The sequence below is a fragment of the Mus caroli genome, unplaced genomic scaffold (assembly GCF_978045245.1).
Source record: "Mus caroli unplaced genomic scaffold, Mus_caroli_1 scaffold_18, whole genome shotgun sequence".
Taxonomy (NCBI): domain Eukaryota; kingdom Metazoa; phylum Chordata; class Mammalia; order Rodentia; family Muridae; genus Mus; species Mus caroli.
In genome coordinates, this window is record NW_028227273.1 from 77,310,045 (window position 1) to 77,326,387 (window position 16,343).

General features: G+C 38.8%; 1 protein-coding gene across 1 annotated transcript; it reads right to left on the reverse strand.

Moving 5' to 3' along the window:
- Positions 1–8,457: 8,457 nt before the first annotated feature.
- LOC110289162 (uncharacterized) lies at positions 8,458–16,066 on the reverse strand. Its single transcript, XM_085832774.1, has 4 exons — positions 15,874–16,066; positions 14,173–14,299; positions 13,873–13,933; positions 8,458–10,206 (listed from the first exon to the last, which is right to left on the reverse strand). Exons 1-4 carry the CDS (start codon positions 16,015–16,017, stop codon positions 8,688–8,690), a joined length of 1,851 nt encoding a protein of 616 aa, XP_085688900.1. The 5' UTR covers positions 16,018–16,066; the 3' UTR covers positions 8,458–8,687.
- Positions 16,067–16,343: the final 277 nt, after the last annotated feature.

Genomic DNA, 16,343 nt, shown 5'->3' on the forward strand with positions numbered 1-16,343 from the left:
TCTTGTTTGTGTAGCCAGTTTGTTAGTCTATGTCTTTTTATCGGGGAGTTGAGTCCATTGATATTAAGAGATATTAAGGAAAAGTAATTTTTGTTTCCTGTTATTTTTGTTGTTAATTTGGCATTCTGTTCTTGTGGCTGTCTTCTTTTAGGTTTGTTGAGGGATTACCTTCTTGTAGTTTCTAGGGCGTGGTTCCTGTCCTTGTATTGGTTTTTTTCTGTTATTATCCTTTGAAGGGCTGGTTTCGTGGAGAGATAATGTGTGAATTTGGTTTTGTCGTGGAATACTTTGGTTTCTCCATCTATGTTAATTGAGAGTTTGGCTGGGTATAGTAGCCTGGGCTGGAATTTGTGTTCTTTTAGTGTCTGTATAACATCCGTCCAGGATCTTCTGGCTTTCATAGTCTCTGGTGAAAAATCTGGTGTAATTCTGATAGGCTTGCCTTTATATGTTACTTGGCCTTTTTCTCTTACTGCTTTTAGTATTCTATCTTTATTTAGAGCATTTGTTGTTCTGATTATTATGTGTCGGGAGGTATTTCTTTTCTGGTCCAGTCTATTTGGAGTTCTGTAGGCTTCTTGTATGTTCATGGGCATCTCTTTCTTTAGATTTGGGAAGTTTTCTTCTATAATTTTGTTGAAGATGTTTGCTGGTCCTTTGAGTTGAAAATCTTCATTCTCATCCACTCCTATTATCCGTAGGTTTGGTCTTCTCATTGTGTCCTGTATTTCTTGGATGTTTTGAGTTAGGATCTTTTTGCATTTTACATTTTCCTTGATTGTTGTGCCGATGTTCTCTATGGAATCTTCTGCACCTGAGATTCTCTCTTCCATCTCTTGTATTCTGTTGCTGATGCTGGTATCTATGGTTCCAGATTTCTTTCCTAGGGTTTCTATCTCCAGGGTTGCCTCATTTTGGGTTTTCTTTATTGTGTCTACTTCCCTTTTTAGGTCCAGTATGGTTTTGTTCATTTCCATCATCTGTTTGGATGTGTTTTCCTGTTTTTCATTAAGGACTTCTACCTGTTTGATTAGGTTATCCTGTTTTTCTTTAAGGATTTGTAACTCTTTAGCAGTGTTCTCCTGCAATTCTTTAAGGGATTTTTGTGCTTCCTCTTTAATGTCTTCTACCTGTTTAGCAGTGTTCTCCTGTATTTCTTTAAGTGTGTTATTGAAGTCCTTCTTGAAGTCCTCTACCATCATCAGGAGATATGCTTTTAGATCCGTGTCTAGCTTTTCCGGTGTGTTGGGGTGCCCTGGACTGGGCGAAGTGGGAGTGCTGGGTTCTGATGATGGTGAGTGGTCTTGGTTTCTGTTAGTAAGATTATTACGTTTACCTTTCGCCATCTGGTAATCTCTGGGGTTAGTTGTTGTCATTGTCACTGTTTAAAGATTGGAGCAGAAGCTGTGTTCCACTCACCAGCAGTATCAAAATCCTGTGTCGGGGGTCGTGGGTAGCTGGCGGGTGTCAGCCGACCCTGAGCTCTAGCTACACCGGTGCTGTTCTGGCCGGATGAGGCCTGTGGCCCTACTCAGGCCGGTTTCTGCTTCCCTAACTAATGCAGTCTCAGGTCCCGCGCGCAATTGGATTGGAGCAGAAGCTGTGTTCCACTCACCAGAAGTCTTAAGATCCTGTGGCGGGTGTTGTGGGTAGCTGGCAAGTGTCAGCCGACTCTGCGCCCTAGCTACCCCGGTGCTTTTCTGACCGGAAGAGGCTTGTGGCCCTACTAAGTAGGGTTCTTAAGGGAAAAGAGACTCTTGAAAATTAAGTACAAAGGAGATGGAAAGACATGGGAGAGACCTATGAAGTCAACAAAAAATATCACAGAATCAAAGAATTTAGACCCTGAGATAATACCAGTCACATATGGTTATCTGGTGTTCTCTAAGATATTTACATGGATATGCAGAGAAAAAAAAGTGGTACCAAGGACCATCCTAGGGTCAAACAGGGGCTATGAAAGAAGGACTGTCTGGGAGCAGCAAAAAGAAGGACTTTAAGTCAAAATGTGAATTTAAGTACGATCACACCAATGATTTTTCATATTTGTGAGAAAAAGTAAGTTTACATCCACTGTTCTGCTTGTAGGTATGCAAACTAATACAAGTGTTATGGAAATCAATATCATGATGTCTTAGGAAATTGGGAATTTATATACAAGATCCATCTATATCAGTCTTGGGCAAAAACACAAAGGGAACTCCATCCACAAAATGAAAAGACACATGCTCAACTATGTACATAGCAGCTTTATTTGTACTAGCCAGAAGCTAAAGACAACTTAGATGTCTTAAAGTTGAAGAATGAATAAAGAAAATGTGCTATGATTATATAACGGAAGTATCACTAACCTGCTAAAATAAAACAACATGAAATGAATGCATGAAAACAGGCTAATGAATGCAACTAGAAGAAATATCACACTAAATCAGGTAACCCAAAATCTGGAATGACCGAAATGGTATATATTCACTCATAAATGGATACTAGGCTTTAGGTAACCTATAACCAAGCTATCCTCCAGAGATTCAGAGATGATATGTAAAGAGAAGAGATACATAGGGGATGCATGGATCTTGTTGGAAAGGGGAACTAGAGTAGACTCTCCAGGTAGACTGATGTAAATGGGAAATGGATGGGGAGGGAACATTTGGAGGGTGGTATATAAGGAAAGAGTATGATACAGGGAGAAAGACCTGGAAATAGAGGCCATTTGGAGGTCAGTATAGGAAATTAGTGCACTAGAAACTTTTAGGGAAATATGAGGGTGATCCTAGTGACTACTCCTACTAATGAAGGGCAACAGGCTGAACTTGCCAGCCTTTATAGCCAGTAAAGCTGTAGTATTCTGAACAGACCACATTTCCTTGTTGAGGTAGCTAGCCAAGAGGCTTCTAAACAATGCATGCTGATTTCAGGAAAAACATTTTGCTCTATGGACACTGATCAAATGGTTCCATTGCTTTGGACAACTTCCACACAGCTCACTAAATGTGAAAATCAAGTGGATGCAGCCTTGGAGCCTTCACCCCTATCTTCTAGTCTCTCTGTGGAGAGAAGGTGTTCTACAAGCCATAGAAAGAAAAACCCAGAAAGAAAGCAAGCTACAAAATCCTCCTACAATCTCTCCTGCCTTGTGCTGAGCCTAGGTAGTAACAAATCTTGTTGAGTGCCAACAAATATTTGGTTTAACTTGAGGTGCTGCACTTGAGAGAGAACACTATCCTTACACTGCCTGGATTCTAGGAATCTCACAGAGATGTAAATACCAAAAAATGGGGCTTCAGTTTGTCTCAGTCAGGTCTGTTGCTTGTATGTTATGGCTATTATGTTTCGATCTGAATAATGTCTTACTCTGGGAACAGATGTAGCTCTGATTCTTTTCCTTGATCTTACTGCTCTTTTCTTCCTATTGTCTTGCTATGTTCAGCCTCAAAATGAGGGCTTTCTACCTGTCTTAACTATCTTGTCTTGTTTTGTTTGAATCTCCTCTCTTTGAAAGCACCTTTTTCAAAAAGACAAAACAGAAGGTTGGGTGGCAAGTCAAGGGATGTCTGTGTGATAAGGAGCCTCACCAGTGAAAACTCACACACAGGACACACTCGAATCCTTCTTCAGCAAGTAAGCTTTAATACATCTCAAGAGATAGATGATCAGCTTCAGAGGAGGAGGAGACCCAGAAAACAGGAAACCCATCCCTTTTATAGACCAGAAGAGCAGTTGGGTACGTATTTTACCCTGACTGGTTGCTCACTATCAGCCCAGTTGACGCCATGGGACAGGCAGGGCACAAGGAATGGAAAAATACCCCAGCACATGCGCAGAATACTTGTTTACCAGTCAGAACACTGGATATCAGTGCCATCTTGTAATGGCGATTGCAAGGGTGGCTCCCCACAAAGGGAAGGAGAATGGGAGAGGTGGGGTTATGTAACTGGAACAAGCAAAGGGAGGAGCAACAGTGGTCGTGCTATATTGTACAAAAGGAGCTGCTATTTTCACACAGGAATTCAGTATTTCTTAAATGAAAATGCAAAGGAGAAGGGAAAGTAAAATGAACAAAGAAAAGCAAAATAGTGAAGACAAGGAAAGCATGATTTGATAGAGTTCTCATTCTTTTGTGAAGAGGATCACCATTTCACAGGACTTTATGACTAGATCATTTCTAGGCCCTGTGTAGGTCTCTGAAATCACAAGTTTTGCACTCTGCAATGTCACACACACACACACACACACACACACACACACACACACACACACACACACTATTTTCTCGTTTTGTGGAGAGAAGGAAATCCATAGAAAGACAACTTAACTGTTCATTTAATTATAAAAATATCTATCCTTCCCTCTAAGAAAAACTACTATTTGAATAAGGGTTCCAAAAATAAAAATACATGTATAAGGTTACCCAGCATTGATGCATTACTTATATATCAAACATTAAGTGCTAAGTAAAAGACGTTCAGTGTTTAAAAACATTTTCCAAATCAAAAATGAATGGTTTAGCATCTAAGACTGGCTATGTACTCAGAAGAAAAGAAAGGTGAGTCACTTGTCTAAAGCTATTGCATTGTTGTTCATCTATCATTTACAGTCATTATTTAGGGTCAAACAAAAATAATTCTATCTACTTATTTTTTCTTTTAAAACTTTTTAAAAAAGATTTATTTATTATATGTAAGTGCAGTGTAGCTGTCTTCCGACACTCCAGAAGAAGGTGCCAGATCTCATTAAGAATAGTTGTGAGCCACCATGTGGTTGCTGGGAATTGACTTCAGGACCTTTGGAAGAGCAGTCAGTGCTCTTAACTGCTGAGACTTCTCTCCAGCCCCTTCTATCTACTTCTTAATGTCATTTCCAGTTTTTCATTCACTCCGACTTATTCTCAGAAAAGTTCTCATTACACTCAAATAAAACAAATTTCTGGGTTTTTATACTATAGTATAAAAGCTATTTGCTTCTCATCTATCTGAAAACTGTGACAGTAAAAAGCTTAATATCTACATTTTCTTCCTAACATACAAAATAAAAGAATATTATAAGAAACCTATGACTGTAAATGCTTCAGCTAGATTCTGTGCTTCCTCCCCTTCATTTTCTATTTCAACCTGTAATGCAGACAAGTCAGATGAAGACTCATTTTCATCTGAGAGTGCAATGAGAGTACCATTAGAGATATAAGATGAGAGAGTCAGCTTGACAATGCTTAAGCTGTCATTGTGTTATGAAGTTTCATGACCAATAGGGCATAGAATGTAGGGATCCTTTTTAAGTGTATATTTCTTGAAATATGAACTTGATAAATTTTAAATATGTGTATGTACATAGAAATCAAACAAACAGAAACCTAACAACTCCCACAAAAATAAGTCAAAGTGACCATGAAAATTGTTACACTTTTGTCTTTATATTACTTATCTCTTGTCCCAGTTCAGAGGTCCCAGTGTACACAAATCACTGTAGTAGCAGAAATGTAAAAGGTTTCTAATAAAATATTGCTGATGTTAGATTCCTATTATCTTTTTTCTAACAGTTTCTAAACTCTTACTAAAATTTATCATACAAAGCTGATTTTGGAATGGTAGTGGTAGTGGATGCCCTTAATCACAGCACTTGGGAGCAGGGGCAGGAGGATTTGAGTTTGAGACCAGCCTGGTGTTCTGGTGTACAGAGGGAGTTCAGAACAGCCAGGGCTATATAGAGAATCCCAGTCTTGACAAACAAAGCAAAATAACAACAACAAAAGATCGTGGAATGCAATGTTAAAGAACTTCTAGAAAACACACATTCAATTTTTAAATCTTTCTTCCCCGGGTGTTTTGTTCCCAATTCTAAGAACAGGTGAAGTGTCCACACTTTCGTCTTCGTTCTTCTTGTGTTTCATGTGTTTTGCAAATTGTATCTTGGGTATTCTAAGTTTCTGGGCTAATATCCACTTATCAGTGAGTGCATGTTGTGTGAATTCTTTTGTGATTGGGTTACCTCACTCAGGATGATACCATCCTGATCCATCTATCTGCCTAGGAGTTTCATAAATTCATTCTTTTAAATAGCTGAGTAGTAGTGTAAATGTACCACATTATCTGTATCCTTTCCTCTGTTGAGCGACATCTGGGTTCTTTCCAGCTTCTGGCTATTATAAGTAAGGCTGCTATGAACATAGTGGAGCATGTGTTATTACCCGTTGGAGCTGAGACGAAGGGATGGACCATCTAGAGAGTGCCACACCCGGGGATCCATCCCACAATCAGCCTCCAAATGCAGACACCATTGCACACGCCAGCAAGATTTTGCTGAACGGACCCTGATATAGCTGTTTCTTGTGAGGCTATACTGGGGCCTAGAAAACACAGAAGTGGATACTCACAGTCAGCTTTTGAATGGATCACAGGGCCCCCAATGGAGGAGCTAGAGAAAGTACCCAAGGAGCTAAAGGGGTCTGCAACCCTATAGGTGGAACAACAATGTGAACTAACCAGTACCCCCAGAGCTCGTGTCCCTAGCTGCCTATGTAGCAGAAGATGGACTAGTTGGCCATCATTGGGAAGAGAGGCCTCTTGGTCTTGCAAACTTTATATGCCCCAGTACAGGGGAAGACCAGGGCCAAGAAGTGGGTGTGGGTGGGAAGGGGAGGGGGGAGGAGGGCATGGGGGACGTTCAGGATAGCATTTGAAATGTAAATGAAGAAAATACCTAAATAAAAATTGAAAAAAAAAACTTTCTTCTCAATGCACACCAAAAGTTACACCTGTTATGTATACTGGGCAGTGATATTCTGAGCAACACAGCTTTCTAAGATCAGAGCTGTAGAGTCTCCTGTTCTCCAGGGGAACTCCACATTAAATGACCCTCCATGCTTAAGGTCATGTTTGTACATCTATCAACAGAACCACAGTGATGGTCAATATAAGTCCTGTCAGAAGGAACTCTTGAGAGTTTAGCCATCCTCTGTTTCCTGGTGCAGCTCCCCCACACATGACACAGCTTATGGCCTACCTAACACCTCCCTCCAAGTGGATCAGAGGAGAATCCTGGAAAGAACCTGTGAGCTTCATGTCCAGGTGCTCCTAATTTCTATATCTTTCCAGAACCTTCTCTACCTGTGACCATCCAGCTTGGAAACAGCACAATATCCCCTCAACTACTGGAGGATTAGAACCCAAATGAGTCAGACAGAACAGGCCTCCACAGATCTGCCCTTCCACATTATGGGCAGATACAGTCCTTCTCTTGTAAACTTTTAGTTTCATAGAACATCCAGGTATTCATCATCCAATGAGCAGGAGTCCTCTGCATTCACAAAATTGAGCAAGTGTCCTTGCGGTAAGATGTAGTATCTGTTGGATTTGTGCCTAAGAATGGATTAGTTGGGTCTTGAGGTAGATACATTCACAAACTTCTAAGAAAGCAATAAATAGTACCTCATATGTAAAATTTATCTGCCGCCCATTTTAAAAGTACTGTGTCTAAGATATTGCTATTTAATAGTCTTAAAATATTTACCTCTAAAATGCCTGTGGTCTTCAACAAATATGTCTTCCGAGTATGCTGAAAACTATGTTCACATTTGTAAGTTTATTACATATGGTGAAAATATGTCAAAATTAGGCTAAAACTTATAACCCAATATTTATACTTTTAAATGTGGGAAAACCCTGCTAATTAAGGTTACAGTCCACCAATGTGTAACTTGCCTTTTCTGTCAACACATAATGGAAAATGGCCTTCATTTTTGGGACTTCTACTTTTCTGACCTTGCCAGGGAATTAAAAGCCCTTGCACAGAACTCACCCTTAGGAATGTCACAGTGACTTAACTGGAATATAGGATGAACTAACTTCATCCTGATTAAGAAACCCATACTCCTAGATTCTCAGATTCCTGAAATGCTTGCCCCTGCTAATGAGGCATTTTGGTATTCTCAGCATTCAGCTTTACCCATTCTGGAAGTTCCTATCCCAGGTCCTGCAAACTATATAAGCCTTCAATCACCAAAAAGTTGTTCTGACTCCCTGCCAGCTGCAGCGTACTGGATTGATCATTCATTGTCCATTTGCACTGGGCTTGTGAACCTCAAGTTTGCTGTGTGCTCCCATTGACCCGATGAACCAATATCGCCTTATGATCCTTGAGGGCATGGAGACATACACTGAAAATTCTATACCTAGGTTATCTTAGTTTGTTACAACTTATTATATACTTAATTCATACCTTGTTTAAAAGGTGTGTGTGTAAATATGTACAGTTACATTCTTTTTATTTTTTTACCTTGTTCTCATCTCCCACTTTATATCTGGACCACAGTACACATCCCTCCACTTCTCTATATGCCTCCCAAACTAACATCACACCCATATATTCTACCATTTCCCCTGAAAAAAGAGCAGCATACTTGGGAATAGCAAATGAACAAGACATACCATATTTTAATAAAAATAGGCACAAACCCTCATATCAAACCTCGCAAAGCAAATAATTAAGACAAAAACCATCTTGAGCGTAGACAAAAGAATCAGACACACCCACCTACCATATTCTCACAAATATGTTGCATCACTTAGAAGGTGACTGCTAACAAATGGCTTTATTAGATTGATTACACTTACAGGGTTCTCACAAGAATTTGTTTTTAAAATTCCTTTTCAGACCACCATAACAAATCCTTGACCACATTCACTGCATTATCAGGGTTTCTCTTCAGTATGTATTCTTTTATGTATTTGAACCTGACTGTGTCGTGCAAAGATTTTACCACACTGGTTACATTCATAGGGTTTCTCTCCAGTATGTGTTCTTTTATGATTTCGTAGAGTACTGTGACATGCAAAGGCTTTGCCACATTGTTTACATACACAGGGTTTCTCTCCAGTATGGGTTCTATTATGGATTTGAAGATAGCTGTGACATACAAAGGCTTTGCCACATTGATTACATTCATAGGGTTTCTCTCCGGTATGTGTTCTTTTATGGACTTGAAGAGTACTGTGAAATGCAAAGGCTTTGCCACATTGTTTACATTCATAGGGTTTCTCTCCAGTATGTATTCTTTTATGGATTTGAAGATAGCTGTGACATGCAAAGGCTTTGCCACATTGTTTACATTCATAGGGTTTCTCTCCAGTATGTGTTCTTTTATGATTTCGAAGAGTACTGTGAAATGCAAAGGCTTTGCCACAATGGTTACATTCATAAGGTTTTTCTTCAGTATGTGTTATTTCATGACATTGAAGATGAACAAATTGTGCAAAGGCTTTGCCACATTGGTTACATTCATAGGGTTTCTCTCCAGTATGTGTTATTTTATGCTTTCGAAGAGTACTGTGACATGCAAAGGCTTTGCCACATTGATTACATTCATAGGGTTTCTCTCCAGTATGTGTTCTTTTATGGATTTGAAGATATCTGTGACATGCAAAGGCTTTGTCACATTGATTACATTCATAGGGTTTCTCTCCAGTATGTGTTCTTTTATGGACTTGAAGAGTACTGTGACATGTAAAGGCTTTGCCACATTGGTTACATTCATAGGGTTTCTCTCCAGTATGGCTCCTTTCATGGATTTGAAGATATCTGTGACATGTAAAGGCTTTACCACATTGTTTACATTCATATAGTTTCTCTCCAGTATGTGTTCTTTTATGTCTTTGAAGATTGCTGTGTCGTGTATACGCTTTGCCACATTGGTTACATTCATAGGGTTTCTCTGCATTATGTGTTATTTCATGACATTGAAGATGACCAAATTGTGCAAAGGCTTTTCCACACTGGTTACATTCATAGGGTTTCTCTCCAGTGTGTGTTCTTTTATGATTTCGAAGAGTACTGTGACATGCAAAGGCTTTGCCACATTGTTTACATTCATAGGGTTTCTCTCCAGTATGTGTTCTTTTATGGATTTGAAGATTGCTGCGACCTGCAAATGTTTTCCCACATTGATTACATTCATAGGGTTTTTCTCCAGTATATGTTCCTTTACGAATTTCAAAATGGTTGTGACATGAAAAGGTTTTATCACATTGGTTACCATCATAGACTTTTTCTCCAGAATATGGTCTTCTATGTATTTGATGATCAGTATAAGACATGAAAGATCCAGTGCTCTTATGTAAATGATGATGATGGTTTCTTGCAAAGGCTCCATCATATTGAATACATTCAAAGGGTTTCTCTCCAGTATTTCTTGGTCCATCCCTTTGAAGATGCCTGTGATATAAATAGAGTTTAACACATTAGATATTTTCAGAGTGTTTCTCTACAGTAAGATTTTATTTAAGCCCGTGTATGCAATTGGTACATGTATAAGTTTTACCCCATTTATTATACCAATGAATCATTTATCTGTATGGATTAGGTTAACAATCTATTCTAATTGTAAAGAGGAATCAGATATAATAAGGTTCTGTCATGTTGTTTTTAATCCATGTTGGTTTGATTCATTATGGTTATTATTTACATCTTTAAAAGTACCTGTGATGGAAAGAGCATTTATTACATGGCTCAAAGTTAAAATATCTTTTTCCTTTATGATGTTTTTCATATATATGACAAAATGTGCAAGCATTCACAGATTTACCACAATGGTTGGATTCATGAATTTTCCTATAATATGAGTCATACAACATTTTGGAATTTAAACAGAGAAACAGAACATTTCTTTTTTTTTTTTTTTTTTTATTACATATTTTCCTCAATTACATTTCCAATGCTATCCCAAAAGTCCCCCATAGCGCCCCCCACTTCCCTACCCACCCATTCCCATTCTTTTGGCCCTGGCATTCCCCTATATTGGGGCATATAAATTTTGCAAGTCCAATGGGCCTCTCTTTCCATTGATGGCCGACTAGGCCATCTTTCGATACATATGCAGCTAGAGACAAGAGCTCCGGGGTTCTGGTTAGTACATCATGTTGTTCCAACAATAGGGTTGCAGATCCCTTTAGCTCCTTGGGTACTTTCTCTAGCTTCTCCATTGGGAGCCCTGTGATACATCCAATAGCTGACTGTGAACATCCACTCCTGTGTTTGCTAGGCCCCGGCATCGTCTCACAAGAGACAGCTATATTTGGGTCCTTTCAGCAAAATCTTGCTAGTGTATGCAATGGTGTCAGCGTTTAGAAGCTGATTATGGGACAGATCCCTGGATACAAAAGTCTCTAAATGGTCCATCTTTTCATCACAGCTACGAACTTTGTCTCTGTAACTCCTTCCCTGGGTGTTTTGCTCCCAATTCTAAGAAGGTGCACAGTGTCCACACTTTGGTCTTCATTCTTCTTGAGTTTCATGCGTTTATCAAATTGTATCTTATATCTTGGGTATCCTAAGTTTTGGGCTAATATCCACTTATCAATGAATACATATTGTGTGAGTTCTTTTGTGATTGTGTTACTTCACTCAAGATGATGCCCTCCAGGTCCATCCATTTGGCTAGGAATTTCATAAATTCATTCTTTTTAATAGCTGAGTAGTACTCCATTGTGTAAATGTACCATAATTTCTGTATCCATTCCTCTGTTGAGGGACATCTGGGTTCTTTCCAGCTTCTGGCTATTATAAATAGGGCTGCTATGAACATAGTGGAGCATTTGTCCTTTTTACCGGTTGGGACATCTTCTGGATATATGCCCAGGAGAGGTATTGCTGGATCCTCCGGTAGTACTATGTCCAATTTTCTGAGGAACCGCCAGACTGATTTCCAGAGTGGTTGTACAAGCTTGCAATCCCACCAACAATGGAGGAGTGTTCCTCTTTCTCCACATCCTCGCCAGCATCTGCTGTCACCTGAATTTTTGATCTTAGCCATTCTGACTGGTGTGAGGTGGAATCTCAGGGTTGTTTTGATTTGCATTTCCCTGATGATTAAGGATGTTGAACATTTTTTCAGGTGTTTCTCTGCCATTCGGTATTCCTCAGGTGAGAATTCTTTGTTCAGTTCTGAGCCCCATTTTTTAATGGGGTTATTTGACTTTCTGGAGTCCACCTTCTTGATTTCTTTATATATATTGGATATTAGTCCCTTATCTGATTTAGGATAGGTGAAGATCCTTTCCCAATCTGTTGGTGGTTTTTTTTGTCTTATTGATGGTGTCTTTAGCCTTGCAGAAGCTTTGTAGTTTCATGAGGTCCCACTTGTCAATTCTCGATCTTACAGCACAAGCCATTACTGTTCTATTCAGGAATTTTTCCCCTGTGCCCATATCTTCAAGGCTTTTCCCCACTTTCTCCTCTATAAGTTTCAGTGTCTCTGGTTTTATGTGAAGTTCCTTGATCCACTTAGACTTGACCTTAGTACAAGGAGATAGGAATGGATCGATTCGCATTCTTCTACATGTTAACAACCAGTTGTGCCAGCACCATTTGTTGAAAATGCTGTCTTTCTTCCACTGGATGTTTTTAGCTCCCTTGTCGAAGATCAAGTGACCATAGGTGTGTGGGTTCATTTCTGGGTCTTCAATTCTATTCCATTGGTCTATTTGTCTGTCACTATACCAGTACCATGCAGTTTTTATCACAATTGCTCTGTAGTAGAGCTTTAGGTCCGGCATGGTGATTCCACCAGAGGTTCTTTTATCCTTGAGAAGAGTTTTTGCTATCCTAGGTTTTTTGTTATTCCAGATGAATTTGCAGATTGCACTTTCTAGTTCGTTGAAGAATTGATTTGGAATTTTGATGGGGATTGCATTGAATCTGTAGATTGCTTTTGGCAAGATAGCCATTTTTACAATGTTGATCCTGCCAATCCATGAGCATGGGAGATCTTTCCATCTTCTGAGATCTTCTATAATTTCTTTCTTCAGAGACTTGAAGTTTTTATTATACAGATCTTTCACTTCCTTAGTTAGAGTCACGCCAAGATATTTTATATTATTTGTGACTATTGAGAAGGGTGTTGTTTCCCTAATTTCTTTCTCAGCCTGTTTATTCTTTGTGTAGAGAAAGGCCATTGATTTGTTTGAGTTAATTTTATATCCAGCTACTTCACCGAAGCTGTTTATCAGGCTTAGGAGTTCTCTGGTAGAACATTTCTACATTACTAATACTTACAGGGATTTTCTGCAGTCTGAGGTTTTTGATGTATTCACAAAGAAGTTGTGAATTTAATTAATTGTACGTCTTCATAAATTTTAACAAATTTATTCTATGTTTGGAAAATTAACCAATCTTCTAATTGTCCTGAGTGAGAGTAGGTTTTATGTCAAAATGCCTTAGGCAGAGTATTGTATCATTTATGTTCAATGAATAGATGATAGACAGATTAGAAAGACAGATATATAGACAGATAAACAGACACATAGACAGACAGAGATATATCTGTCCCATATAATACAACTACGTAAGGAGAATAACAAAATATATATACCTTTTATTCACTTAGTTTTAATTTTGGTTCCTCATAGACATGTGGCATTTAGATTAAGGTTTCACAACAAACTTTTTCACTTCCATGAACTTCCACACTCAATAATATAAGCAACCTTGCCACAAGTATATGAGTAACATCAGTATACTATGGACTGTTTGCATATCAGACAGTTTTGGATATAAACTGATTTCATATTCAATGTGAACACTTTTTATACTAGCTGAGTGGTATGAGACTAAACAGACTGGCAGATCTACACCGTAGAATGAATGGGGCTGTGCTTGAAATGGTACTATCTGTTAAGGCAGTGTTTCCGTGTTTTCTGTCTTACAGGAAAGCCTTACAAACACAATCAAATACCTGACAATGAGTTGTCCTTCTTGTGAGTATTTAATAATCAGTATCCATAAAACTGTGCTTATTTACACCCCTGATTTTAACTAAAACTTCAAGAACAAACTAAGATTTCTTCAAAGGCATATTTGGATCAGCATGCACAAGAAAATTACCATCTGGGTCTTCCAGAATTTTCACAATCTCCTTCAATATTGTCATCTTCCCAGTTATAGCCTAGAAGACAGTACAAGGAAATACATGATATATTTGTGGAATTCAGGCAAAATTTAAGAAACTATCTTCAGTGATCCTTACAAACAAGCCTAATTTATTCTCATCATTCTTCCTCCTTCTCAAATGAAATTGTAGATGTACATCAATAACAACAAAAACAAACAAACACTCAAACAACCACACAACTAAAATACAGTTGCCCCCTCTTTCAAAAGGAGAAACAACATTCACAATCTTACCTATGGCAGTGAGGTTCTTATAGATTTCCAGCATCACATCTTTGTAGAGACTCTTCTGGGAAGGATCCAGCAAAGCCCATTCTTCCCGAGTAAAGCTCACCAGTACATCATTGTACGTCACTGTGTTCTAAAACATCCCATATATATGTACAAAAGTAGCATGAGAATGAAATATTAGACATGTACATTTCATTGACAATATTTTCTTTTTTTTCTTTAATATTTTTTTATTACGTATTTTCCTCAATTACATTTCCAATGCTATCCCAAAAGTCCCCCATACCCCCCCCCCCCACTTCCCTACCCACCCATTCCCAGTCTTTTGGCCCTGGCATTCCCCTGTATTGGGACATATAAAGTTTGCAAGTCCAATGGGCCTCTCTTTCCAGTGATGGCCGACTAGGCCATCTTTTGATACATGTGCAGCTAGAGACAAGAGCTCCGGGGTACTGGTTAGTTCATCATGGACAATATTTTCAAATAATGTTGGTAGTTCGCCCACTTGTTTCCTGACACAGAAGTTATAATGTACTCATGATCATTTTTGAGGGAAACTTAATAATGAGTTCTCATCTGTCATTTCTTCACCCTTTGACTTGGAGAAAGTCTTGGAAGACAAAAGCCAGTGAATACACATAAAGAGACAAGCAAAAAGACCAATAGTAGTAAGCACACAGATATTGTATGAAATATTCTCATTACAAAAGTAATGAACAAGATGCTTAGATTCGTGAATGCATTTAATTACAGCACTGAGGATACAGAGACACAAATATCTCATTGTTCTTGATGCCAGCTTGGTATAGGCAATGAGTTCTAGGATAGTCAGAGTTGTATACTATGTCACAGTATCCCTTACCAAAAAAAAAAAACAAAAACAAAAAAAAAAACAATTAAAGAATCATTGGACTTGCAAACTTTATATGCCTCAATATAGGGGAATGCCAGGGCGAAAAGAATGGGAATGGGTGGGTAGGGAAGTGGGGGGCGCTATGGGGGACTTTTGGGATAGCATTGGAAATGTAATTGAGGAAAATATGTAATAAAAAATATTAAATATTAAAAAAAAAAAGAATCAAATCACCTCTAGCCTAGAGACACAGATCAGTGAAAAAATGCAATTTTCATTGGGTTTTTGACGAAGAATAGGTCAGATTAACTTAGAAGATGTAAATAGAAGAAATCTGCTTAGTTATTGTTCCCTGAAAACTTGATAAATAAATAAATAAATAAATAAATAAATACAATGGCCCCGTTTCAATTATTTAGGAGCTAGCTTTGTTACTACAGGCACTGACATTTGGCATACCAATGACTGACAAGAATTCCCTTAGAGCAGAAACTCCAAGGGGAGGCTCTAAGGCCCAAATGTGGGTAACCTTAGTCAAATGTGTAACAGAGTGAATATGGAATCTGAAGAGACCACCTCCAGTACATGGACAGGGCCCCAGTGGAGGCTCTCACATCCAACATTTTCACCTCAAAGTTGTTCCTTACTAAAAGGAATGTGGGGATAACCATGGAGCTGAGCATGAGCAAATGACTAACACTGACTGACCCAACTTGGAATCCATCCCCTGGGTGGTCACCACACCCTAACATTATTACTGATGTTATGTTGTAACTGCAGACATGAGCTTAGCATGGGTGTTCTTTGAGAGGCTCTACCAATAGCTGAATGAGACAGTTGCACATACTCACAGGCAAGCACTGGATAGATAGGATTAACATAGTAAAAAATGACCACGCCCAGATACCCCTTCTCTCAGAACATCTTTGTAAGCCCAGCCTGGTCTTTTGGCACCTATGAACACATACCTGTAACATATACCATAAAACCCACATGAGACAACAGATACTGAAGAAAAATATCAGATCCTATTACAAAACACTATACTCAACAAAAGTTGAGGAAATGTAGATGAAATGGACTGTTTTCTAGACAGTTACCAATACCAAAGTTAAATCAGAATCAGATAAACCTTCTAAACAGTCGTATAACCCCCTAAAGAAATAGAACCAGTCATTAAAAGTCTCTGTTAGTTCCAGGACATTCCAAACCCAGGTGCTAACAATGTGACCCATGACCTATGTTGCCAAGCCAACAACCTCAATCCCAGAAGCCATTCTGCTCACCTCCCACCCTTACTTGTGTGATGTCATTTTCCATA

Coding starts and splice junctions, on each gene's coding strand:
- LOC110289162 (XM_085832774.1), bottom strand. CDS start 16,017: ATGTGGGTTTTATGGTATATGTTACAGGTATGTGTTCATAGGTGCCAA. Junction 14,300..15,873: donor TATCTATCCAGTGCTTGCCT/GTGAGTATGTGC, acceptor GGGATGTTTTAG/AACACAGTGACGTACAATGA. Junction 13,934..14,172: donor TAAGAACCTCACTGCCATAG/GTAAGATTGTGA, acceptor ACTGTCTTCTAG/GCTATAACTGGGAAGATGAC.